We start from the raw sequence: 26,682 nt of genomic DNA, 5'->3' as shown, positions 1-26,682 counted from the left end.
TACTACGTCATCAAGACTTTCCCGCGCGCGGGTTCTCCCCGTCGCTTGGGGAAAGACGAGGCCCACCGCCATCTTGGGCCTCGTTGCTCCGATGCCGCTCGACCCGACTGCCGAGCCGGTTCGACCGACTAAACGGTGAGTCTCCACGCAACCCCCCCACAGCACCGGCGATACAGTCCCCAAGGTCCACGGGCTGTGCCAGCTGCCGCTTAGGGGGCCGGCCTCTGCGTCGCGGCGTTGCAACCTCGACAGGTTGCTGCAGATCCAAATGGGCCGGTTTGAGGCGGTCCGCCGTGAAAACCTGTTCCCTGCCTCCAATGTCCAAAATAAAGGTGGATCCATTATTCCTTATGACTTGGAACGGTCCCTCATATGGTCGTTGCAACGGCGCCCGAGGTGTGCCCCTGCGAACAAAAACAAACTTACAGTCCCATAGATCCTTGGGCTGGCAGGATGGGGCTTGACCGTGCCGTGAGGTGGGAATCGGGGCCAAGTTGCCAAGCTTCTCGCGCAGTCTTTGTAGAACCGCTGGGGGTTGTTCCCCTTGGTCCCGAAGGGCAGGTATGAAATCCCTGGGGACAACTAGGGGCGCCCCGTACACAAGCTCAGCTGACGAAGTGCGGAGGTCTTCTTTGGGGGCAGTGCGTATGCCAAGCAGGACCCAAGGCAGCTCGTCAACCCAGTTAGGACCCTTCAGGCGGGCCATCAAGGCTGATTTCAGATGGCGGTGAAAACGTTCCACCAACCCATTTGATTGAGGAGGGTAGGCCGTGATGGTGTGCAGCTGCGTCCCCAGCAGGTTCGCTAATGCAGTCCAGAGACTGGAAGTGAATTGGGTGCCTCTGTCTGAAGTGATGTGGGCCGGAACACCAAAATGTGAGACCCAAGTTGTGCGCAGCGCCCGGGCGCAGGAATCAGTTGTGATGTCAGTCAGGGGGGTTGCCTCAGGCCACCTCGTGAACCGGTCCACGATGGTAAGGAGGTACCAGGCTCCTCTTGAAACCGGCAGAGGGCCAACGAGGTCGACGTGTATGTGGTCGAACCTCCTACGGGTAGGCTCGAACTGCTGTGGCGGGACCTTGGTGTGTCGCTGGATTTTTGACGTCTGGTAGTGCAGACAAGTCCGGGCCCACTCACTGACCTGTTTGCGCAGGCCATGCCAGACAAACTTGCTGGCGACCAGTCGGACAGTTGATCTGATGTATGGGTGTGCCAATCCATGTACCGAGTCAATAACGCATCTCCGCCAGGCTGCAGGGACTATAGGGCGGGGCTGACCAGTCGCAACGTCGCAAAGTAGGGTCCGCTGACCTGGACCAACCAAGAAATCTCGGAGCTGCAGGCCCGAGACTGCGGTTCTGTAGCTGGGCAGTTCGTCGTCGGCCTGCTGTGCGTCAGCTAGGGCCGTGTAGTCGACACCCAAGGATAGGTTGTGGATGGTCGGTCTGGAAAGTGCATCAGCAAGGACATTATCCTTTCCGGAGACATGTTGGATGTCAGTTGTGAACTCGGAAATGTAGGATAAATGTCTCTGCTGCCGAGCTGACCAGGGATCGGAGACTTTGGAGGAGGCAAAGGACAAAGGCTTATGATCGGTGAAAGCGGTGAAAGGCCTGCCTTCTAGAAAGTATCGGAAATGCCGGACCGCCAGATACAGCACTAGAAGTTCCTGATCAAAAGCGCTGTACTTCAGTTCGGGCGGTCTAAGGTGCTTGCTGAAAAATGCCAAGGGTTGCCAGTGGCCTTCGAGTAGCTGTTCCAGTACCCCACCCACCGCGGTGTTGGATGCGTCTACTGTGAGGGCGGTTGGGACGTCAGTCCTAGGGTGTACAAGCATCGTGGCGTCTGCCAGGGCGTCTTTGGCCTTAACGAAAGCAGCCGCAGCCTCGTCGGTCCAGGTGATGTCCTTGCCCTTACCAGCCAGCAGCGAGAACAGAGGGCACATAATACGGGCTGCTGCAGGGATGAACCGATGGTAAAAGTTGACCATCCCAAGGAATTCCTGTAGGCCCTTGACTGTGTCGGGGCGGGAAAAATGGCGGATAGCATCTGCCTTGGCGGGTAAGGGCGTTGCCCCGTCGTTGGTGATTTTGTGGCCGAGGAATTCGATAGAGTCAAGTCCGAATTGGCACTTGGACGGGTTGATCGTGAGGCCGAAATCGCGGAGGCGGGAATACAGCTGGCGGAGGTGGGAAAGGTGTTCCTGGCGGTTATGGCTGGCGATCAGTATGTCGTCTAAGTAAATGAACTCAAAGTCCAGGTCTCGGCCTACCGCATCCATCAGCCGCTGGAAGGTCTGCGCGGCGTTCTTAAGGCCGAACGGCATCCGAAGGAATTCGAACAGGCCGAATGGGGTGATCATCTGGATGGACCGGGACTTGGTGGTATCCCCGAATGAGGTCCACTTTGGAAAAGATGCGGGCCCCGTGTAAGTTCGCTGCGAAGTCCTGGATGTGAGGGATGGGATAGCGGTCCGGGGTGGTGGCGTCATTCAGCCTGCGGTAGTCGCCGCAGGACCTCCACCCTCAGGTGGCTTTAGGGACCATGTGCAGGGGGGAGGCCCAGGGGCTGTCTGACATGCGAACAATCCCCAGCTCCTCCATGTGACGGAACTCTTCCTTTGCCAGGCGGAGCTTGTCTGGAGGTAATCGTCGTGCTCGGGCATGAAGGGGTGGCCCTGTAGTAATGATGTGGTGTTGTACCCCGTGTTTGGGCCTAAAATTCATAAACGAAGGTGCCAAAATTGATGGGAATTCGGCTAAGAGCTTGGCGAAATCGTCGCCAGAAAGGGAAATGGAGTCCAGGCGCGGGGCTGGTGTGCTGATTTCTCCCAGGGGCTAGGTCTGGAAGGTGCTAGAGTGGACTAACCGCTTCCCTCGCAGGTCGGCTAACAGGTTGTGGGCCCGAAGGAAATCGGCTCCTAGGAGTGGTCGGGCGATGGTGGCAAGAGTAAAGGTCCAGGTAAAACGGCTGCCGCCGAATTGTAATTGAAGTGTATGGGTGCCGAAAGACCGTACCGTTGTACCGTTGGCGGCATTGAGTAGAGGACCGGGTGGCCTGTTACGAGTGTCGCTGCCGGTCGGGGGCAAAATACTGACCTCTGCTCCAGTATCAACAAGGAAACGCCGTCCGGATTTCTTGTCCTGAACGAATAGGAGGCTCTGTTGGCGGCCAGCCGCCGTAGCCATCAGCGGCGGCTGGCCCTGGCATTTCCCTGAAACTTGCAGGGTGGGCGGCATCGACGGGCCTCCGCACCCCACCTCTGATGGTAGAAGCACAGCTGGTCACCCGTGTCGTCGTTTGCGTTCCTGGGGTGTGGTTGCTCGGTTGCTGGGGCCGGGCGAGGCGGGCGTTGGGCTTGCGGCCTGGTGATTTGACTGACGGACGAACCGCTCTCGCGCTTGGCCCTCCACAGGACATCTGCCCGGGCGGCCACCTCACGGGGGTTGCTGAAGTCGGCGTCAGCTAACAACAGGTGGATGTCATCGGGGAGCTGTTCGAGGAAGGCCTGTTCGAACATCAGGCATGGCTTGTGTCCCTCGGCCAATGCCAGCATCTCATTCATTAGGGCGGATGGGGATCTGTCCCCCAGGCCGTCCAGATGAAGCAGGCGGGCGGCACGCTCACGACGGGAGAGGCCGAAGGTCCGAATCAAAAGGTCTTTGAAAGCCGGGTACTTATCTTCCTCCGGAGGCGACTGGATGAAGTCTCCAACCTGGGCAGCTGTCTCTTGGTCCAGAGAGCTAACCACATGGTAGTACTTCGTGGAGTCGGAGGTGATCTGCCGAAGGTGGAATTGTGCTTCGGCCTGGTCAAACCAGACGCTGGGCCGAAGTGTCCAAAAGGTGGACAGCTTGAGGGCCACTGTGGTGGCTGCTGTGCTGTCGTCCATTTTGCGGGTCCAAAATCCGTTTGGACCGTCGGGGTCCCCAATGTAGCGGTTGCTACCGCGAAATAAAACAAGACGCTAGTCGGAGGATTGTCGAACAAGAACTGGTTTATTTTCCCGCCTTGCGCGGGCCCTTTAAGGGAGATTGTTCCTGCCCAATCCAACCGGCAATGACGTAAGTACTACGTCATCAAGACTTTCCCGCGCGCGGGTTCTCCCCGTCGCTCAGGGAAAGACAAGGCCCGCTGCCATCTTGGGCCTCGTCGCTCCGACGCCGCTCGACCTGACTGCCGAGCCGGTTCGACCGACTAAACGGTGAGTCGCCACACTTTGTAATTTTCTTAACTTTTTAAGGAAGTGATATATAAATGGATAGTGGAAAGTCTTGTAAGTAGTGTCCCTGGATTACCGAAGAAGCATTTGACTAATTGGCTTCTTATTGAATTAAATCGGTGTTAATTCATGGTGAACATTTGAAATATATTAAATAATGGCTGAATGGTGGAAAACAACAAGTGTTTTCCACCAATTTATGTTAGCTGATTCAGTTGCTCGGAGAGTTCTGATGTTTCTATTTCTTATTTACATCAATGAATTGTATTCATAAATATAAAGTTTTTAGATGATATAAAATTAAACAGAGAAATCGTTTAGAAAATGTGTAATGAGCTGGATATAGTTATATTAGTGCCAGGAACAAATGCATGAAATTTAATGTAGGCAAGTTTGAAACTCTGCAGTAAGAAGCTGAATGAGTATCAATCACAGTTTGTATTTATTAAGCACCGTTAACATGGTAAGCCAACAGAATTTGACATTGAGCCATGTAAAAAAAAATATATTGGGGCCGGATTTAAGGAGCATCATAAAGGAGGAAAGGGAGTCAGAAAGTCAAAGAGATTATATTCTTTATTAATAAATGTTAAAATAGATGTTGAAATAATAGCCAAAAATGTGTTATGGACTTGACATGCCGTATAGTTAATTAAGGGATTTTTATGACATTGTGAATGTCCATTTCCCTGCAATCATGAATAGGAATTATTTGCTAAGAGCTGTTTGTTACACCCCACACAACTAACACCTTGATTTTTATGTTATTGGTGCAGAACTGAAGAAACAATTTTGCATGAAGTTCTAGTTAGCCATTTAGCTAAATATCAAAGAATGTTTGGTGCACACAGATATGTTGCTTATACTGGGAACTATGCCTCAGTTTACAAGAATAACTGTTCATGAAGATTCTAAAAAGACATGGAATTAATGTTTGTGTCTTACATTATTTGATATTTATTTTCTTAATAAAATAAATCCACATGGAATACAGGCAAAATTCCTTTATATTAGTACATTTTCAACGTTTAATCTTCATTATTTGCATTGAGAATACGTCTTTCACATTAGAGGCCCATTCCCAGATTGGGAATTGTCATTAAGTAAGAATGTAAGAAAGAGGAGCAGAAGGAGGCCTTTTGGCCTACTGAGCTGACTCTGTCATTCATCAAGATCATGGCTTATTTTTACCTCCACACTATTTTCTTACCTCAACACCATATCCTTTGATTCCTGTACTATACAGAACTCTTTTGATTTCTGTTTTGAATGAACTGGATGACTGAGCCCCCTAAGCAGTCTGTGATGGAGAATTGCAAAGATTCATCACCTTCTACATGAAGATATTTCTCCTCACTTCTGTTCTAAATGCCCTATGTTTTATTCTGTGACTGAACCTGTTTCTAGACCCCTTAACCAGGGGAAGCATCCCTCCGTACCCAGTTTTTTGAGTTGTGTATGAATTTTGTAACTTCAATGAGATTTCCTTTCATTCTCCTAAACTGGAGAATTCAGGCCTAGTCTACCCAATCTCCCCTCATTTGGCAAATCTGCCATTGCTGGAACCAGTCCAATAAATCTTTGTTTCACCACCCCCCACCTCCCCCCAGGCAAGTATATCCTTTTTTCAGGAAAGGAAATGACTCCAGGTATGATCTAACCAATGCCCTGCACAATTGCAATAGATCTGCACTAAAATCCTCTTGCTATAAAGGCCAACATACCATTTGCCTTCCTAATCCCTCGGGAACTTGTTACTTACAGCCAGTTACTAATCTATAATTAAATTGGCTGTAATTAACTGGATTTCTTTAGGGAGGATTTGAGCAGCAGGTTTAAGAACAGGTCAGAATAACAGCCAAATATATTGTATTTCAGAGCTCATTACAAGGGCACTTAACAATAAAAATACCCTGCTGCTAATTATGAAGCTTGTAGGCAAATTGATTGTTTATAATATAATTAAAAATAAAATGTTATGAAAATATTGTGAATATATAAAGTTATTAAATGTCCATAGATTTCCTTCTGTATTCTCTGATACTTCACTTTCACTTAACTCTCTTTACCTGTGATAAAGGGCTGCCCAGGCTCTACACGTAGCATTAATGCCCCATATCAGTCTATAACTGTGACAAGCTGAGTCTTGCCATAAACTGCCTTCTGTTACAAGGCTTTCCATGTAATACTATTTAGCTGTGAATGACAAACTTCATTGCATTTGTCAGTCAAGTATGGTAACTCTATGACATTAAGCTGCATTGCAGAATTTCAGATTGATTGTCAGTGTGAGGTTTTGAAATTTGCTTGCTTCTCCTCCAGCCCCCAAACAAACTTATAATTCCATAGGAACTCCTCATGCATACAGAATGAATATTGGACCAGCTTGTGCATCGGCTAATCATGTATGTTACAGTTAGTATTAATATGAAGATGATTTAAAAAACAGCATTGTGCTAAATTATTCTATTTAAATGGACAATGTAAAACTGTGATAAACAGCATTTCATGAATAAATGCTTTATTGCACAACAAGAAAGGCTTAGTTAATAACCATCTCATGTGGGGTCAATTAGGGACGAATAACTAAAACATGTTAGAATTATTTATTAAGATGGAAAGTGAGGTATAGGCAGTTCCCAGGTTACAGAAGGATTCCATTCCTGAGAACTGTCCATAAACCGATTTCTTTTTTCTGTGTTAGAGTCGCCCATTTTCTATAGCTACCCATGAGATTCTGCTCTGCATACTCTTCCTATAATTCTTTAATTTCATCAAATATTCATCATATGACTACCCATAACTAAATTAATGGAATATATATTGTATTCACCTGCTAATGAATACCACAAAACATAGTAATAATAATAACAATCTTGAAAAATTATTTTAAAAAAATTGTGAGAATTTGCTTCAAGTTGGACTTCCATAAACTAGGTTTTCTGTAATCTGGGGAGCCCCTGAGTTTAATCTGGGTCCTGAATCTCAATCTAAAGGTATAATGAGTGAGTTCTCCATGGTAAGTTGAAGAACTTCATTAGAAGGCTTGAAACTGGATAGGCAATGGCTAATGTAGAAGGAACAAATACAGGAACAGCAACTGTTATACCTTCTTGTCTGGTGTAAAATTATACAAAGATGGATGTCAAAAGTTAAGGGTGGTATTGGGTCCGAAGAGGAATCATATCAGGCTGGCAGGCAAACTAGCAAACCTGTTGACTGGGAGCAGTTTTGATTTTAGCTAAGAAAGATAAAGAAATTGATTGAGATAACAAATAGAGTGTAAACTTGTAGGATTCTTGCTGATTTGTCTACTCTTGCTGTTATTTTCTATTTTTCTAACAATTCATTAAGGCTAGGCTGTAAAAATAACTGGATTCTTAAAACAAAAACTAATCATTTCCAGAATTTCCAAATTCAATTTATTTATACCAAACAAACCGCAATGTTCAGAAGATGCCCTTTTTGTTATTGGAAAATGTTTTTATTGTTTTAAATGTTTGTTTTATGAACTATACTTCCTACATGATATTGTTTACTTTTCAGATGCAATCATTCTTAATAATATTGTACAAAGCTTTGGTCTGCTGGACCTTGTTAAAAAGGTTTTGGCGAGTCATAAAAGTCAAATGGATCGTTCCCGAGAGCAGTACACGCGAGATTTAGCAGGTCAGTTTAATTCTATTTGTTTACTGTTCCTATAAGATGTTACTTTAAGTCAAAAACTACAACAAAGCAAAGAATCTTCTCTTGTGCCAATCACTGCAATTTTCTGAGGTGCTTTCGTTGTTATTCCCCTTTCAGCAATGTCTGGTCTCCATTCTGCCATTCATGTCATTATCCACTTAATAACTGCTTTGGGGTTTTATTATCTCAGTAGAGTAGTATGGTCCATTGAGTGTATATAGTTTACATATCTATGGGTATTACAGCATATACTTTCTTTGCAGTAATCCTACCCCAACAGATTTCGCCTTTGACAGTTTTCGGGAATGCAATTTTTTATGGCCTGGATTTTGCTGATTCTGGTTTGCTGCCCACATTTACCTCTGAAATAAACAGTAGTCATGCACTTATGTGTGTTTGTAAAGAAGAACTGACTGAGAGAAGTCCTACTGGCCCCAATTGAAATGACTCCAGAGCTTGGCTTGATAGATCTGGTCACATGGGCAGGCCAGAGCTGAGGAAATCTTCGACAGAAGGGAAAGCTGTGCTCTGAGCATCGTAGTCTGTCATAACTGTCTATTTCTTACAGTGTCTCTGAGTATCTCTGATATTCAGAAGTATTCAAAAACTATTAAAAATTAATTCTAAAATTAACCCTCAATCTTTAAAATTACTATTAAATAATTAAGAACATTACTACAAACACTAATTATAAAACAATGGAATTTACCTTGGACTTCTTTCCTGGAAAATTCTGCAGGCGTGTTTCTGCAGGGTCTATTTCAAGTTTGATTTTTGTACATTTAGATATGTTTGCTGGTACTTGCATGGATAAATACTGGCAGTTTACTGCAGAACTCCTGGTAAAAGCCTGTAAAACCCTGGCCAATATGTCCCTAGGATGATGCTTGTTCCTCAGAACTAGGGTTTGTTTATTATTTTGGCAGTAGCCACATGTGGGGCTGGATCAGCAGAATTGCTGATCGTGGTCTATGCACATTCAGATAAATAAAATTAAATATTTAAAAAAATAATAAACTTTTATCACATCTTGTTTCATTTTAGCTCTGCCTTGCCTTTAAAATTCATGGAAGTTTAAAGACCTACTTCCCATTTTTGTTTCTAAAAATGAACAAGGAATTACTACTAGTAGAAGAATGTTTATGCTCCTTTTCTCATTTATCATTAATAATCATGACCTTGCCTGCAGCACCACTGCAGTTTTGTAACTGGTCATTGTGAAAGGTCATCCTGCTAATAACTGATTTGCAATCTGGACAGTATGACATTCAGTAAGAGCAGCTACTTCAGATCTGCATTGTAAATACTTGATTTTTGTTTTGTAATTTGTATTTTTTAGCTCATCCTCAGCAGATGCACATCAAACTCCATTATTTTCTAATATAGAATGTGGAATAGCTCAGTAGGACTGTTTCAATTGTTCATAAATTTTAAAGGGCTACTTTCTGATAATTGTATATCTGTGTTTTGATCAGTAACTACAAGTACCTAAAATAGCATTAAAAAGTCATTATGTTTGGGGGATAAAAAAACTTCAGTGATGAAGCCTAGGTTTTTTATTGCTGGGATTCCCCTGTGGTCTATATTATTACGTCTTCTCATCCTCTGTAACCTTCAGTGAGGCACTGAAAATCCTGTTCATTTTAGTTGTTCAAAATTAGTTTTTTCCCTCATCCACCAGTAAATTTCACATCTTTCCTTTGACTCCACTGAGACATGCCATATCTAGTGATGTTCTTGACTTCCTCTCATTTGGTCTCAAATGGAACTCTCACATCTACTTCTTTGTTGAAGCTGCTTCATAATATATTGATTTCCTTATCTGCGTGCAATGCTTCAAATTTCTTCCATCTTTATAAAGCCACCTTGTGTCAAGACTTGAATACTACTCCAGTAAATGGGTCACTGGATCTAAGTACTAAAAACTCCCCAGCCAATAATGTTGTGGGGTACATCAAAACTCATGGCTTAGCATTCTGTTTTTTAGCTGTTTCGTGGGCCGGCTTTGTTCTGCTGCTACCTCCTCCTGATGAAAGGCTTCCCTCCACAAACGATCTAGCCATTTTGGACCAGCAAGTTCTCAAGAGCAAGATGCAAATAAATTCTTTTAACCTTAGTTCAGAGGTCAGCCATCAGCAGCAGCGCTTCATTTTTGAACACAATTCCAGAATAATTTTTAATTGGCACGTAAATGCCTTGCATTTATAACCATAAAACACAGAACGGTATGGAACAGGAACAGGCCCTTAGGCCCACGATGTCTGTGCCGACTGTGATGCCAATTTGAACTGCACATCTGCTTGCACATATATCCCACCATTCCCTGCATGTTCATGTGCCTTTCTAAATGCCTCTTAAATGTTGCTATCACATCTGCTTCTACCACTTCCCTGGCAGTACATTCCAGGCACCTACCACTCTGGATAAAAAAAACTTGCCTTGTAAATCCCTTTTAAATTTTCCCCCTCTTACCTTAAAGATATGCCCTCTCATATTTGACATTTCCACCCTGGGAGAAAGACTATTTACCCTATCTATGCCTCTTATAATTTTATAGATTTCTATCAGGTCACCCCTCAGTCTCCAGCGCTCCAGGGAAAACCAATTTTGTCTAACCTCTTCTTATAGCTAATACTCTCTAATCCAAGTAACATCCTGGTGAGCCTTTTCTGCACCCTCTCCAAAGCCTTCACATCTTTCCTGTAATGTGGGAACCAGAACTATACACAGTACTCCAAATGTGGCCTAACCAAAGCTTTTATACAGATACAACATGACTTCTTGACTTTTATACTCAGCACCCTCACCAATGAAGGCATGTGTGCTGTATGCCTTCTTTACCATCCTAACTATTTGTGTTGCCATTTTCAGCAAGTTATTTGTCTTGCATTCCAAGATCCCTCTGTACATCAAGCACCTAAGGGTCCTGCCATTTACTGTGAACTCCATCTGCTATTTCTCTGCCACTGTTTCTAACTGGTCTATTTCCTGCTGAATCCTTTGACAATCTTCCTCACTATTCATAACTCCACCAATTTTTGTGTCGCCTACAAACTTACTAATCAGTCCACCTGCATTTTTGTCCAAATCATATATATATTAATCACAAACAACAGAGGTCCCAGCACTGATCCTTGCTGAACACCACTGGTTACAGACATCCAGTCAGAATAACACGCCTCCACCGCTATCCTCTGTCTTCTATGACCAAGCCAGTTGTGAATCCAGTCTACAAAGTCTCCATGGATCCCATGTACCTTAATCTTCTGGATCAACCTACTATGAGGGATCTTGTTGAAAGATTTACTGAAGTCCATGTATACAACATTCACTGCCTTACCCTCATTAATCATCTTCTCCTCAAAAAAAAAACTCATCAAGTTTGTAAGACCTGACCTCCCCCTCACAAAACCATGCTGACTATCCCTAATAAGTCTATGCTTTTCCAGATGTGAGTAGATCCTATTCCTCAGAATCTTCAGTAATCTCCATCACATTAATGTAAGGCTCACTGGCCTATAATATCCTGGTTGTCTCAATTGCCCTTCTTAAATAGAGGAGCAATGTTGGCTATTCTCCAGTCCTCTGGGACATTGCCTGTGGCTAAAGAGGATTCAAAGATCTCTGTCAAGGCCCCAGCAATCTCCTCTTTTGCCTCTCTCAATAATTTGGGATAGTTCACATCAGGCAGTGGGAATGTTCCACCTTAATATTTTGCAATAGTACCAACACTTCCTCTTTTTTGATATCAACATGCCCTAGAATATTAGCATACCCATCCTTATCCCACTGTCTTCCATGTCCTTCTTCTTGGTGAATACTGATGTGAAGTACTCATTCAGTACCTCACCCACTTCCTTTGGCTGCAGGCATAAATTTCCCCCTTTGTCCTTGAGTGGTCCAAGTTACCCTCTTGTTTGCAATGCATGTATAAAATGCCTTGGGATTCTCTTTAATCGGACTTGCCAAGGACACTTCATGGCTGCTTTTAGCCCTCTTGATTTCCTATTTAAGTTATCCCTTGCTTCATTTATATTCCTTAAATGCCCTGTCAAATTTCAGCTTTCTAAACCTTACATATGCTTCCATTTCCTTTCTGACTAAATTTGCAACATCTCTTGTCATATAAGATTCCTGCACCTTGCCATCCTTGTGTTTCTTCCTCACAGGAATATGTTGGTCCTGAATTCTGACCAGCAGGCCTTTAAACCATGTAATTTTAACCTAGAAATATCTGACAGACCAGAGGTTGACTCATTCCATGCAATATTACAGAACATACAGAACATAGAACAGTACAGCACAATACAGGCCCTTCGGCCCACCATGTTGTGCTGACCTTTAAACCTTGCCTACGACTATCTAACCCCTTCCTCCCACATTTCCCTCTATTTTAAATTCCTCCATATGTTTATCTAGTCATCTCTTGAATTTGACCAATGTACCTGCCTCCACCACTGCCCCAGGCAGCATATTCCATGCCCCAACCGCTCTCTGGGTAAAATACCTTCCTCTGATATCTCCTTTGAACTTCCCACCCATTACTTTAAAGCCATGCCCTCTTGCATTGAGCATTGGTGCCCTGGGAAAGAGGCGCTGGCTGTCCACTCTTACCTATTCCTCTTAATATTTTGTACACCTCTATCATGTCTCCTCTCATCCTCCTTCTCTCCAAAGAGTAAAGCCCTAGCTCCCTTAGTCTCTCCTCATAATCCATCCTCTCTAAACCCAGCAGCATCCTGGGAAATCTCCTCTGCACCCTTTCCAATGCTTCCACATCCTTCCTATAATGAGGCGACCAGAACTGGAAACAGTACTCTAAGTGTGGTCTTACCAGTTTTGTACAGCTGCATCATTACCTCGCGGCTCTTAAACTCGATCCCTCGACTTATGAATGCTAACATCCCAGAAGCTCGAACTACCCTATCCACCTGTGAGGCAACTTGCAGAGACCTGTGGATATGGACCCCCAACACTGTCCTCAGCATGATCAAGGCCCCTCTCCTTGGTGAATACTGGAGAAGAATTCATTACTTTCAGTTTTTTAATATCTCTATTCCAACTCGCTGTTACAAAAGAGAAGGCTGTTGAGGGATGTGACAAAATGTTTAATTTTATGAAATGATTTAATATGGTAGATCTGGTGAAGACATTTTCCACATTTTGTGGAAACTAGCATCGAGGCCCATAAATATGAGCTGGTTACTGATTAAATCAGTAAGAAGTTCAAGAATATACCCGAGAGCAGTTAGATCATGGAGCACCCTATCCCATGGAGTAGTTGAGCTGAACAACATAAATGCATATAAAGAGAATATGAGGGGAAAAATGAATAGAGGGGTAGGCTGATAGGATTAAATGGAATAGAGGAGGAGGAAGAGGCTTAACATAAGCAATGGCATGAGCCATTTGGGCTAAATAGCCTGTTTTTGGCTGTTTATTCAGTGTAATTCTAATCAATGTATTGTGCTGTGTCCTAGTTTAGCATGTTTTTTTTTGTATTAAGTGAAAAAGACGTTAAATATCTCTGAATGCAGTTTGTTTTATACTTGTTTTAGCTTTGGAACAACAATGTGATGAGCATCGTAAACGAGCCAAAGAATTAAAGCACAAATCCCAGCACCTGAATAATGTCCTCATGACCTTGACTCCAATTGCAGCAGCTCCTCCTTCAAAACGGCCTCGCCTTACCAGGGCAACATCAGGACCAGCAACTGTGGCAGCTCATATGGTTACAACATCACAATCAGGCCAGATTACACTGGCTTCTGGAGTGCCTATGTCTCAGCTGACAAATATAGGAAAAATGGCAACATTATCCACTATTCCAGTCTCAGGAGTTGGTAAGATTCCATCACATCCAACAACATTTACTGCCACAGCTTCACCATTAATTGGAGGGTACAGTGTTCTAGCATCAAGTCCTGGAATACCCAATACAGTTGAAATCCATCCAGATGCTTCTAATTTGGCTGTGCTAAGCACAGCTGCTATCCAGGATGGGAACACAGTGTTGAAAGTAGTCAGTCCAATCCAGCTGTTCACTACAGTTCCTGGTCTCAATGCTGCACTTCATAATGCCAACCAAATGGCATCTGTTGGAAGCACATTTATGGCTGTGCCTTCAGGCACTGTTGAAACCACATCAGGAGAAGGACATACCACTATACAGGTAACATCGATAAGTGAAGAACATGAACATAAGCCGTAGTTTTGGAATAGTGCCTCATGGTGTTATTAGAGTGTTGTGTTTAAATGACTTGTTACTGAATGTAACTTTTGAGAATAGTACAGAATGGTTTCTGTTATGCTGTGGCTAAATCTACATCACCAAGTGGTAATAATTGGTAAAAATGAAAGCAGCAAAATCATGGATCAAATGCAAGTTTCTCAACTCTTTTTCAGACTTTGTCTTAAGTACAGAAATAAAGACATTTATTGGATATGCTTGGTAGAGTTGTTTATAATGCATTTTACGGAGCTTTGGACTGTATTTTGTGTGCTTTAATGTCTAATAACACTCAAACTATTGTTATGTTGTTGCTTTAAAAAAACATTGACTATTATGGAGGTTTTTCTTTTCAATAGGTGCTCTCACTGTTTTCTAACGATTATTTTATTGTGTTGTGTTGTTTGGATAATCACATGGCTAATCAGGAGAATATGTAAATATCTGGCTGTTTTAATTTGTTCACAGCCAAATATTGTACATTCATTATATTTGAAATAAGACTAGTACATGACTGCAAAGATTTATGATTTTGTCATATAAAAAAAATCCAACCAGGGAAATACAAAAAAAGGGTAAAATATGAGCAAATTGGTTTTTTTAAACTTGTTTACATATCATGTGTGAAATAATTATTTAGTCCCCATTTTAGTTGCAGCTGTAATGTAAGGTACTCTTTTTATTCATGACAAAAACGTGGTTATTTGAATGAATGATCTTTACAGCACAAAATTAATATGCATTTCCTTTGCGGAAATGGTTAAATGTCATATTAAGAATTTGACATTATACACTTTTGTTTTACATAGCAGCATACTTAATAAAATTATAGGATTGAAATGCAACTTAAACTAGTGGGACAGAATGGAAAGGAATATTGTCAGTGGCTTTCCTCTCTTCCCACATTTTCACGTTCAGGATATGTGAGCAATATACAAACTTTTAAGAGATTGTTCCTTCATTACATAGGTGAGTTTACGTTATAGTTTATAAATACCATAATTTAAGAGATATCTGCAATCTCTGAACAGTACCTTGTCTTATCCTTTAAAGTTCACCACATTTTCTTTAACATTGAAGTTTGAAAGGTATTATTCCATTCTTTAATTAGAAAGAGCAATTCATTTAATAATAAATCAGTTTTTTTTTGAGGTAAAACGGTTTGGCCAAATTCTTTGGCTGAAGAAAAACTGTTCCTGCTCAGTTTTGCATAACAGTAAATAAAGATGTCTTTATGACCATTTCATTATAAATTAAGATGCTTTCAATCCTTCTGCTGTTCAGGAAGTCCTCTAATTTCTTCACCTACTGTAGTTAAAACAGCAGGATCTGACCAGCTTCTGAGCTAACTAGGGAGGTATATCAGTGCAGCTCTGTGATCACTTGTTTGCAGATGGGGATTTTACACTTCTTTTCTGGGAATATGTTGGCTTGCCCTTACCATTCTTTCGCATTACAGTTGTTGAGATTAGCACATAAAAGAGTGGAAGATTGCTGACATAGGTCCAGTTTGAATTTCAGTGTATCAAATAACATTAAATTACATCAACCAAACCCTGAAATGAAATTGAACTCTATAACTAATTGACTGATGGATTTTATTTTACATATTATCTTTATAAAATGTCTTGGTCAAAGAACTTTGTGTGTTTTTAAGGGTTTAATCTTTTTTTGGTGAGAGAACCAACACTTTTGGTTCCAGAAGAGTTCAAGGTTTTTGCAATGTCAAGTGAACATTGAAAAAGGTCATTTAACTCCGATGTGAAAGTAATTTGTAATACATTACAAGGAAATACAGTATGTTCTTTCAGTGTTTATCTATTTATCTGTTTTTCCCCTTTCTTAAAAAGTGATCACTTAAATAAAAAGTTCAGTATAACAGTTGTAACTTGAACAGATTTCATTTGACAGAAATTTTTAAATACATTTAAAACACAGAAAAAGGGATCTTGTGTTGCATTTATGTAGCACCTTATTATGTTGAACTATTTCAAAGTGGAATCTAGTTACTCCATTCATTTAGAAAGGGTGGCAGATATCAAATGTCAATTGTATCTCTTCTAACAGTCCTTTTCTGATTAAAATCATAAAAGGAAGTTGTATTGGATGCATCTGATTGAAGAGTTTGGGAAGTGAGAAACTGGAGTCAATTATTATTGTTTGTGATGTTAATGTACAAAATGTGAATGCTCCAGAATTGGATATCTGTTAAATCAGTATATGATTAAAAGTTATTCAGTTGAAACTTCTTTTGGGGTTGGGAAGGGAAACCCTAAAGTTCTGTAAATAAAAATTGTGTAACATAGAAAATTTTTTGCAAAACCTCCTTTGCCTATTGTTCTATATTTGTGTCTGTTAGTTGAATTTCATGCGGTTGCTGTACTGTACTATTTTGTCTGTGGCATAAAAGCCATTTTTCCATTTTGTATAAACTTTTACTGGCATACATTGGGTAACTCAAAGCATTGAAATAATAAAAACTATGCCTTGCTTTGAAAGAAATGCAGACTTTATTGCGAGGAAGAATAAGTGTATAGTTAGATAAATATATTTGCTAGCTTGTGCATGATATTGCACAGAATGATCTAGAGGATATCAATTTTAATGTTGCCATATGATTCACTACTGTGACTGAAATAACATTTCTAAATCATTGCATGAGATTTTTTTTACTGTTGCCTTGAAGGTTGAATTCCACAGCTGTCCAAATTTTATGAAAATAGTAAAATAATGTCTTTTATTTATGTGTGTTTCTTTAATATGTATTATCCCTTAACCATTTTGCAATCTGCCAATACACATGTTGATGGTGTGTAAAAGAAAAAATTACCTGTTCATGATAATTACCATGTGTACTGGACTATTTCCAACATAGTTCTATATTGAAGGTATGGAGGGGAATTTATCCTAAGACAGCTTGTGTCGGCTCATCTGCATTTCCGTTGATGTGGTATTTGATGTAAAATGAGAGTAACTTGCTGCGATGCATGGAAATTAGAGTGCTGCCTTTCTTAAACCACTTCCACCTGAAAATTGCAGCAGTATGCAGGGGAGAAGCAGGTACGTAAAGAATCCGTGCCTTTTGATTAAAGAATGATGATTGATTCATCTGACTATTTTGACTACAAGGTTTAAAATGTTCTCATTGTTCTGTTTTTCTAGAATAGTTAGCACATGAACACCTGGCACAAAACAATGACTTTTGAAGAAGTTGCAACAATTTTATGGAGTCTTATGTAAAAGCAGAAAATGCTGGAAAATCACTGAGTCTTAAGTTCAGACTTTCCTGTGTGAAATTGAGGTTAGAAGATGGTCAGATGCATATCTGCAAAGGAAGTTAACACAGATATATGACTTGCCCTGTGTATAAGACCATAAGATATAGGAGTAGAATTAGGCCATTTGGCCCATCGATTCTGCTCTGCCATTCAATTATGGCTGATTATTTTTTTAACCTCATTCTCCTGCCTTCTCCCCGTAACCCTTAACCCCCTTACCAATCAAGAACCTATCAATCTCTGCCTTAAATGCACCCAATGACTTGGCCTCCACTGCCCTTGGTGGCAACGATTTCAACAGATTCTCCATTGTCTGGCTGAAGATATTCCTCCTCACCTCAGTTTTAAAGGGACGTCCCTTTATTCTGAGACTATGTCCTCAGATCCTAGACTCTCCCACTAATGAAAACATCCTCTCCATGTCCACTCTATCCAGGCCTTTCAGTGTTTGGTAGGTTTCAATGAGATTTGTTCTCATCCTTCTGAATGCCATCTAGTACAGGCCCAGAGCCATCAAACACATTAAGCTTTTTATTCCCAGGATCATTCTTGTGAACCTCCTCTGGACCCTCTCCAAGGCCAGTACATCTTTCCTTAGATATGGGGCCTAAAATTGCTCACAATATTTCAAATGCAGTCTGACCAACACCTTATAAAGACTCAGCAGTACATCCTTGCTTTTATATTCAAGTCCTCTTGAATGCTAACATTGCATTTGCCTTCCTTACTTCCGACTCAACCTGCAACTTGGACCCCCATGTCCCTTTGCAAATGGGGAGAAAATTTCTGAATTTTCTCCCCATTTAGAAAATAGTTTACACCTTTATTCTTCCTATTGAAGTGCATATATTCTTCCTATTGAAGTGCATAACCCCACACTTCCCTACACTGTATTCCATCTGCTACTTCTTTGCCCACTCTCCCAACCTGTCCAAGTCCTTCTGTAGACTCCCTGCCTCCGTGACATTACCTGTCCCTCCACTTATCTTTGTATTGTCTTCAAACTTGGCCACAATGCCACTAGTTCCTTCATCCAGATCTTTTAATGTATAAAGTGAAAAGTTGTCCCAACACTGACCCTTGCGGAACTCCACTAGTCACCAGCAATAGTATAATGTGATAGCATTAACATTGAGTGCCAACTCTTTTCCCCAGGACTGCGTTTCAGTACAGCTTGAAGTTCCTTGACCTGACCAGATGTACAGCAAAGCAGGATGGCCATTCTCATTTTGTTTTGAGCACTGGCATACTATTCTGTGTCTAAAAGTGATCGTTATGAACACAACATGGAGAAACAGGACTAGGCCAAGTGGCCCTTCAAGCCTGCTGTGTCATTCAGTAAGATCATGGCTGATCCTTGAGCTTTTGGCCATATTCCTGCCTGATCCCCATGATGGTCCTTGATTACTTAGGAGTATCAAAAATCAATAGGTCTCAATGTTGAAATCTGGTTGCAAGATTAGACTGGAGAAGCTTCTTGGAAAAAAAGGAAGTTGAGACTATCTTGATTAAGATACAAAAATCACGGCTTTGATAGACAATAAAAGGAAGCTGTTCCTTTTAGGTCCAAGAGCACAGATTTAAAGTTTTTGGTAAACGATACAAGATAAAAGATTTAATGATTTTTTTCTAAACTGTCAGGTAGTGGTATCTTTCTGTCTACTTAACTCTTGCATCTCAACCTGAAGACAACAGTGATGTTAGTCTTTATTTTAAAACCTTGAAAAGCTTACTTGAAATGATTTCTTTGAAAGCATTTTCAAAAAATACAAGCTGAAAATAAATAGTCGTTTTTGAAATTTTACATAAACGTCAGCTGCTGTAGAGGCACTTCAGAAAATTAGATACATAACGTTCAGATTAAAAAACCCATCTTTAATTAAACAAAGTTACAGTTCTAGACTATAATAATACTCAAGATTCTGAACAGTGCTGAAGTTTTGCAATAAGAACATTAATTAATTTACACAATGTTAAAATGACAACTTTATACAGAAATTGAGAACATTTTGGTTGGGAAATATAACAGCAGATTTTAACATCTGCCCTGAATGAACCTTTGTTTTAAATTCCTGTTCAGCCTTTTTTTCTCTCCTTGATTCCATTCACCTACAAACTTATTTGCCCGTAGTGTTTCTGACATTACTAATTGTGCGGAATTCCTGCCTGATCATGGGACCTTCGGAAAAGCCCACCTAAATCAGCTGAACTTTCCAGACTTGCAATTGATTTTCAATTAGTGTCATGTGCTACATATTTCTTTCAAAATAATAGGTAGAATAATTGATAAAATAGTATAAAAGAGCACACTATCCCTAGCTTGTCCTGTGGGGTGTATGCAATTTGTGTTCTGCTAAAGTTTTGATTCCTTTTTCTGATATCTTTATAATCCTGTTGAATACAAACGAAATATGATTACCCGAGATTATACAGTTCCCTCTACAGTAAATTCCACACAAAACTTTTTCATGTTCCCCTATTATCTCATTGACCTTATGTAAAATGGACTGTATAACTGCCATTGTCTTTTGTATGAATTAGAGAATTTTACATTGCTAATGGTTTTATGTAGAAACTTAAAAGTTAAGACAAAATCCTTCAGTATCTGGAACAGCACTTCATATAGACTTTCTAAATTTTAAAGAACTTGTGAATGGATCCAGTTCTTGTTCAAAAATAAAGATAGCCAGTAGAAATCGATTAGTAACCAACCTACAAAAGACTGATGACCCCTTTAATATTTATAAGCTGACTCTTTTCCCCATGCTTACTTTATGTACAAAAGGCGACAAGAATCTGACTGAGAAATTGAATAAATGACAACTGGCCAGAATTCTTTATTGTGTGGTGATCTACCTTTATTTGAGGTTGAGAGATCACAGTAAACTTAATGTAAGGACTGTCCCTGTGATACCTTCTCACCCTTTCTAGTGTTATGAGCCTAACCCTGCCAACAAGCAGATGTTTTGGAAGTCAATCCACTGACAATCCAATGAGGCATAACTTATGCTAACTGATTGTTTCACCCCTTCCACCCACAGCCTCTTCTCAGTGTTCCATCTGCTGATGTTTGCTGCTAACTGATCAGGTCATATTTGCCTGCCTGCAGCGACCTCGTAGCTGAGAAGTCTTACTTTTAAAGTAAAACACCACTCGCCATTATCAGCTGTAATTGTAGTTTCCTCTTTGATCTTCCAGATAGTTTTACACTGCTACTCATCATCTCCAACCTCAACCTGGTTCTTCATGCAAGAATACAGCCAAAGCTACTCCCATCTTGCCCCTGCTTTTTTTCCTTCCTGGTATCTTGTGCCGATCTTAAATTGCCTTTGACAGTTTCAATGAAATTAATAATTGATTTGCATTCCAAGTGGGAAAATGCAATTCAATACTTCACCCCACCTTCTTTGATTGTGTAATCTTTGTTTCATTTGTTTGTTGAAAATGTCACTGAGGAATGTAATTTTGTTAACAAACTGATCCCTGTAGCAGTGTTTTGCTGGAACTATAACTGGATTTGTCTATATTTTTGAAGAGCTGATTAATGATCAGCAATGATTTGATCATTAACATTTCCAAAGGCTTTTAGGATGACCTTGTGAGTTGGCTTTGGAGCAGAGGTTGTTAAAGTCCTATGAATTTCAGTCTTGTGGATAGTCAAAACCGCAGGGGTTCAAAGAAGAAAATTGATGGTTAAGTACAGCCTCTCCTATCTTTTGATCAATTTTTGGGTTTATGGGCTACAACACTGTCTCTGAGTTGGGGAATGTATAAATTGGGTGTGTGTTCAGGTGGGTAAGGTTAAGAGTTGAATTCCAATTTCACAGCCCTGGTGGCAATCTGCCTATTCTGTCGTCTTGGAAAAAATTGTAACATCCGCACTGATGTGTAAACCTCTGGCCTCTGAACAATCAAAATGGAGGAGTATTCAGTTTTCATACTGAGAACCTTGAGTCTCCTTGGCAGGAGCAAGAGGAAACCCAGTTAAATCAGAGGGGGAGCATACTATGCCCCATAATCTCCACTGACTTGCCCTTCTGCCCCACCTTTGGCTAGTGCCTCCTCCTCTACCTGTGGCAGTGTTTGTTGATTCTACAATGGTCTCAGCAGCCATCTCAGAATGCACAGAACTGGAATGGAAGCAAGTATTTTTATTCCCAAAAAATGTACTTAATTTGTAAAATACACAGTTCAACAATAAGGGGCTTTATTGCATCGTCTTCATTCCCTATATCAAGCATGTAATTACATCTGGTTGCAATATGTACATTATATCAACAGGGCATCAATTTTCAATTCCTAAACATTCCATCAGTGATAAACGTGATATTTTATTAACATGGCCCAGACCCTCTGTCCTGTGGCAGAAGGACCTGAAATTGGCGTCCTCCCACAGACCCTTTGCGACAGCTGCACCTAGCTTCAGTGAGTCTCTCAGCATGTAACCCTGGGCCAGTCTGTAGTATTTGGATGCAGACAACTCCTGGCACGGAAAGACCCACAAGCTTAAGGCTAGACCAAAATGTGCCTTTCATCATATTAATCCTGTGATACAGCTGCTTGGGATGAATTTACAAAAGTACCACAGCATCCCTTACCAGACCTTCTTGGCAAACTTCAGTGCACATGAAGGCTCTGACAGAAAGGGCCCTTCCCATCAGCAGCCACCCAGGTTTTTGTGCTTGTTTGAAGGTTTTGTTGATGAAAGCAACTCATTCTTGACCCCTTCCTCCCCCCCGGGGGCTGCCTGAGAAGAGTCTTCATCTTATTGACTGTCACCAGTACCTCACCATTGGCTGGCACAGCACCCCCCTGCAGATGTGTGACATTTAATTGAATATTATATCTCCTACAGAGATACAGAGGGTATGGAAGTGAGAAGGGATCGAGGAATGCCAATGTTTTTATTGACCCTACACGTAAAAAATGCAGTATTTTGACAGTATCGATTTCTTTACACACAAAATGGCGTTATTCAACGCCGGTTCCAAGACCAGACAATAAATATTGCAGTTATCTTAGTTATAATCACATTTTGCTCCCTATTCACAACCAAAGTGCAACCACACGGTAAATGTAGAAATAATTAATTTCATTTGGGTATCGACGTGACTCAGGGATCACGCCCGCTCTTGTTTTCCTTGTTTACAATGAGGTAACTTCCGAGCAATGAAAGCGCTTGACGGGGGAGCTGGACTCAGAAACGAAACTTAAAGCCGGGCAATCCGCTTCATCTCTGTCAATGCTTCACTACCAGGCAAGTCTGTCGCTGAAGGGACGCTCTATTTAACGTGGCAGATCTGTCTGCCGAAAATGTATTCTTTTATTCTGAGGAGGACGATTCAGCATCTGATCCTTCCAGAAGTTTAAAGGCACAGCGAGTTAAGAGGTAGAACGGGAGGACTTGCGTTTGATCGAGGTTGACAAAACAGGAAGTTTGTTTCAATATTGGGCTTTATGCATCATATTAAGGGAAATCTTACAGCTTTAATTCAAAGTATTTCTCGTATATTTACAATATATTAAAATGGTTGATGACAATGGAGTTGCAATTGGTTATATAGAAAATTGATTATTCAGTGCATGGTGTTAAAGAGCTGATGGCTGACATAAATTTGTATTCGGAAGCGATTGTAAATTGCATGAAATCCAATTGTTTGTGTTTGTGTTGTGAAACCTGAGCTGATGGAAATCGATCAAAAACGTTTCCTTTTTCAATAATTATTGCAAGCCACAATACCTGTCCAGCGTTCTAAAAAACCTCTACGGTTTTACGTTAATTTGTGACTAAAACCACCTTGTCATTTAAATGTGATGATGTTGAGACAGAACAGGAAAACTCACGTAGACGGTTCTTTATGTTTTTAGGAATGGATCACTGATGACGTCAGGTGAAGATTCTCCACACCAAAATCAATGCTGCCCAGAATAACATTGCCAGTGAGTAAAAATAGAACCGTGATGATCAGGTAGTTGGTACACAGGGGGAAACAGCATTCGGATTGTCTTCTTGTTGTACACGTCAACTTAAACTGCTCGCTCTTTCAACGTAGCAAAAGCCCATCGGCGCACAAGCTCTTTTTTTGACATGGAACTCCCTTCTGAATGCCTATTATAACATGAGAACATGAGCAGGCCATTGAGCCTTTTAACCTGTTCCACTTTATAATTGGATCTTGGCTAATCTAACAACTAATTTTGCTCCGCATTCCAAAATACTTTTATCCAACCAAGATCTCTGTATCCCATTCTTAAAAGTTTCAAATGCGCTTGTATCTACCGACTTTAGGGGGGAGAGTGTTCCATATTTACACCACCTTTTGCGTGAAGAGCAGCTGACTAATTACAGTCTTGATGGGTTCTGCTTATATTGTTCTGATTTCCATCAGAAAGAAATTCTTTTACTGTACCTGCACCTTCAAATCCTTCCAGAATGGGTTAGATCTTGCTGATTGCTACCAAGTAGGTTTCCAGAGAGCTGCTGGCCAGCTGAACTCCATGTATCAGTGTATTCTGTGGACCGTACTGTGGAAGTGCAGAACATGCTGGAGATCAAATGCAGACACACCTGAACTCCTGCTCAGTCCCCACACACACCATTGAGGGATGACCTGAGTTATGGGGCTGAATATACTTCTTACCTGCTCCCTCAGCACTGGTACATTGGTCAGGGTTGAACTCATTTGAATGAGACTAGCAACTTCATTAGTAAAATGAAGCTAAGTGGTTTGTCTCTTTTTTTAAAAAAATATTCATGTTTAATTAATCCACTTTAGTTATTTGATTTTTAAAGATGTTATTTTTAATAATAATTTTTAATATCTTTTCAACTGGTTCTAAATGTCTGTGATGATCAAAGAGATTTGGAAACATTGTAAAGCCCTTCTGACAACATGCGATTGTACTGCTTGAGATCTGGTCCCTGATTGTGGCCCACTCTGTAGGATGGTTGCAGCAACAAGGCCTTCAGGTTATTGGGAACCATCCAGCCACAGTAGGTTAGTGTGGCTGCAATGGGGGTAACAGCAAGATACATTCCAGACCCAGCACAACCTTGCCCAATTTTAAATATATCCTGATTACCCCATAGCCCTCCAAATGAAGCAAGTACAAGCCTGTCTTCAAAATATAATATCTTAAATCTTGAATTTATATTTCTGAGGCATTGGTCCAGTAGACTCCAAGACCAATGTGTATTTATTGAGGTTTGGCTCTCAAAATTCAGTGCAATATTTGAGATAGTTTGTGACAATCTCGGTACAATCAAAGCATCATTTCTTCCATAGTATTAACCATTCAATTTGTCTGTTCATGTCCCAATGCATCCTTTTTCTCTCACCTACCCAATTTACTTCTAATTTCAAATTAAATAAAATTAAATGCAAACTCTTTATTTTGTTATCTATCATTATAGCTGAGGTCTCCATACACATTTCTAGAGAGCTCCACTTGTCACGTCATGCCAGTAAAAGACTAAATTCCTCATTCTTTTTATCTCTCTGCTACCTTCCAATGGTTACTCAACCATGTCTTCAGCATACCTCCAATTCCATGGGCTCATGAAACTGGAGGCAATTTATTGGCCTGGCTAGGAAACTGATTAAGCAACAGAAGTCAATTTGCCCAATTTTTTTCTCTTACTCTCTTTGAGAACAGATAATGGACTGGTATTCATGGCAGTCTGTGGCTGGTGGGATCCTACAAGGATTAATGTTAGGGCATGCCTGTGCACTCCATATACTTAAAATGAATAAGATGATTGCTATTTTTTTGATAATCATGTGTGTGATTATGATGAGATGTCTTTTCAAAATACATACTGACATTACATATAGATCTTCTATCCAGCATGTTGGTGTGCTGTTCAAAAAATGTGCAATTACCCCCCACAAAACCACACTTAATCCATTTTAGCAACTGTGGCCTATCCAAATGATCTTTCTGAAGATGGGTTTTAATAAGTTTCGCACAACTAATGTTAAACTAACAATCCTGAAGTTCCCTAGTTTAGGACATTTAGCCTCTCACCATTCAATAAGATCTGCAACCCAACTCCATAAATCTAACTTTTACTCATGTTCTTCAGAATCATTTGTATTCAAAAGTCTATCAATCTGAGGCTTAACATTAACATTTGAATCAGCATCCATCACCTTTTGCAGAAGGGAAAACAAAATCTCTACCGGTTTCTAAGCTTAAATCTGTTTCCAGGCTGTAGTTTTAGATGATGACCTCAGTCTTTAGCTTGACAACCTGTGTAAATAGTTTTTCTCCATCTATCTTATCAGATTCCTGTAATATTTTGAAAACTTCAATCAATTCATCCCAAACTTTCAAATAATGGGAGCTCCAACCCTAGTTTGCATAAACTTTCTTTTGATGTAAACTTTAGAGCCCACATATCATTCTGGTACCCTCCAAAGCAATGTGTCCCAGGTGATAGTGTTCAAAATTGCCTCCATTAATCCAGCTGTGGTCTAACGGGGGCTTTGTGTAGCTATCATATAACTTCTGTCCTTATGTATTCCTGTTGCCTCAGTCTTTTTGATTCTTTTCTGTACCCATCCATATTGTCTTTATGATCCACATTGAAGGATTCAAACGAAGGTTTGCATTAATCCACCTCAAAGAGCTCTTCCTTCTCTTTTACTCTTCCATCACTGGTTTCTTTCTGATTCTTCTCACCTGTTTCAATGGTTTATTTTTGATTAAGATATATCTCCTAACTCACCCATCCAATTGTATGAAGACTGTCGAATGCCTTGGCTCTCCAACTTGCACTCCAGGTCAATGTCTGAGCCAGAGAGATTCAAGGTCTACAGACATGTTCAGATACCTGATGAATTTCTGAATGGCACCAGGTTCAATCCTTTATCAATTATTCGTTGCTACACCAAGGCCTGTTTTTTTTATTTATGTAAGTGTTCCACCGATAATATTTGTGTAAAAATCACATTGTACCCCTGAAGGCCATGTTGACATTGCTAAGACAGGTGGTCAGCATAAACAGGTTGTGTAGAAATGTGTGAAAGGGAACAGGCCTTCTTAAAAAAACATGAACTCTTAAACAAGCTTCTATTGCCTTTGCCAGTTTAATTGATTTGCCATTTTACTTTGGACAGTTTTAGTATCATTTTATGGGTGTTAGCCTTATCCAGATGTCATTGCTCCCTGTTAAGGTTACATTGAATTGAATATTATGATTGTTATTTGATGAATGTCCATTCATATTTAGGCTGGTAATTATACCTGGTTGATCACTTAAT

The 26,682-nt window shown here is 40.9% G+C and overlaps 2 protein-coding genes across 4 annotated transcripts in view; both read left to right on the top strand.

The window, feature by feature from the left end:
* The window catches only part of gmeb2 (glucocorticoid modulatory element binding protein 2), a 64,401-nt gene extending 47,571 nt beyond the window's left edge, over positions 1-16,830 (top strand). For all 3 annotated transcript variants that reach the window (XM_052031530.1, XM_052031531.1, XM_052031532.1), the window contains 2 exons: positions 7,769-7,891; positions 13,468-16,830. In XM_052031530.1, coding sequence (XP_051887490.1) covers positions 7,769-7,891; positions 13,468-14,120 — 776 coding nt within the window. In that variant the 3' untranslated portion in view covers positions 14,121-16,830. The remainder of the gene's footprint in view (positions 1-7,768; positions 7,892-13,467) is intronic.
* Positions 16,831-22,642: 5,812 nt separating this feature from the next.
* Positions 22,643-26,682, top strand: part of helz2a (helicase with zinc finger 2a) — an 83,390-nt gene continuing 79,350 nt past the window's right edge. The window contains 2 exon segments of the mRNA XM_052031471.1: positions 22,643-22,805; positions 23,285-23,356. The gene's annotated coding sequence lies outside the window, so the exon portion shown is untranslated.

The sequence above is a fragment of the Pristis pectinata genome, chromosome 16 (assembly GCF_009764475.1).
Source record: "Pristis pectinata isolate sPriPec2 chromosome 16, sPriPec2.1.pri, whole genome shotgun sequence".
Classification (NCBI taxonomy): domain Eukaryota; kingdom Metazoa; phylum Chordata; class Chondrichthyes; order Rhinopristiformes; family Pristidae; genus Pristis; species Pristis pectinata.
This window is presented reverse-complemented; position numbering and strand designations above follow the sequence as displayed.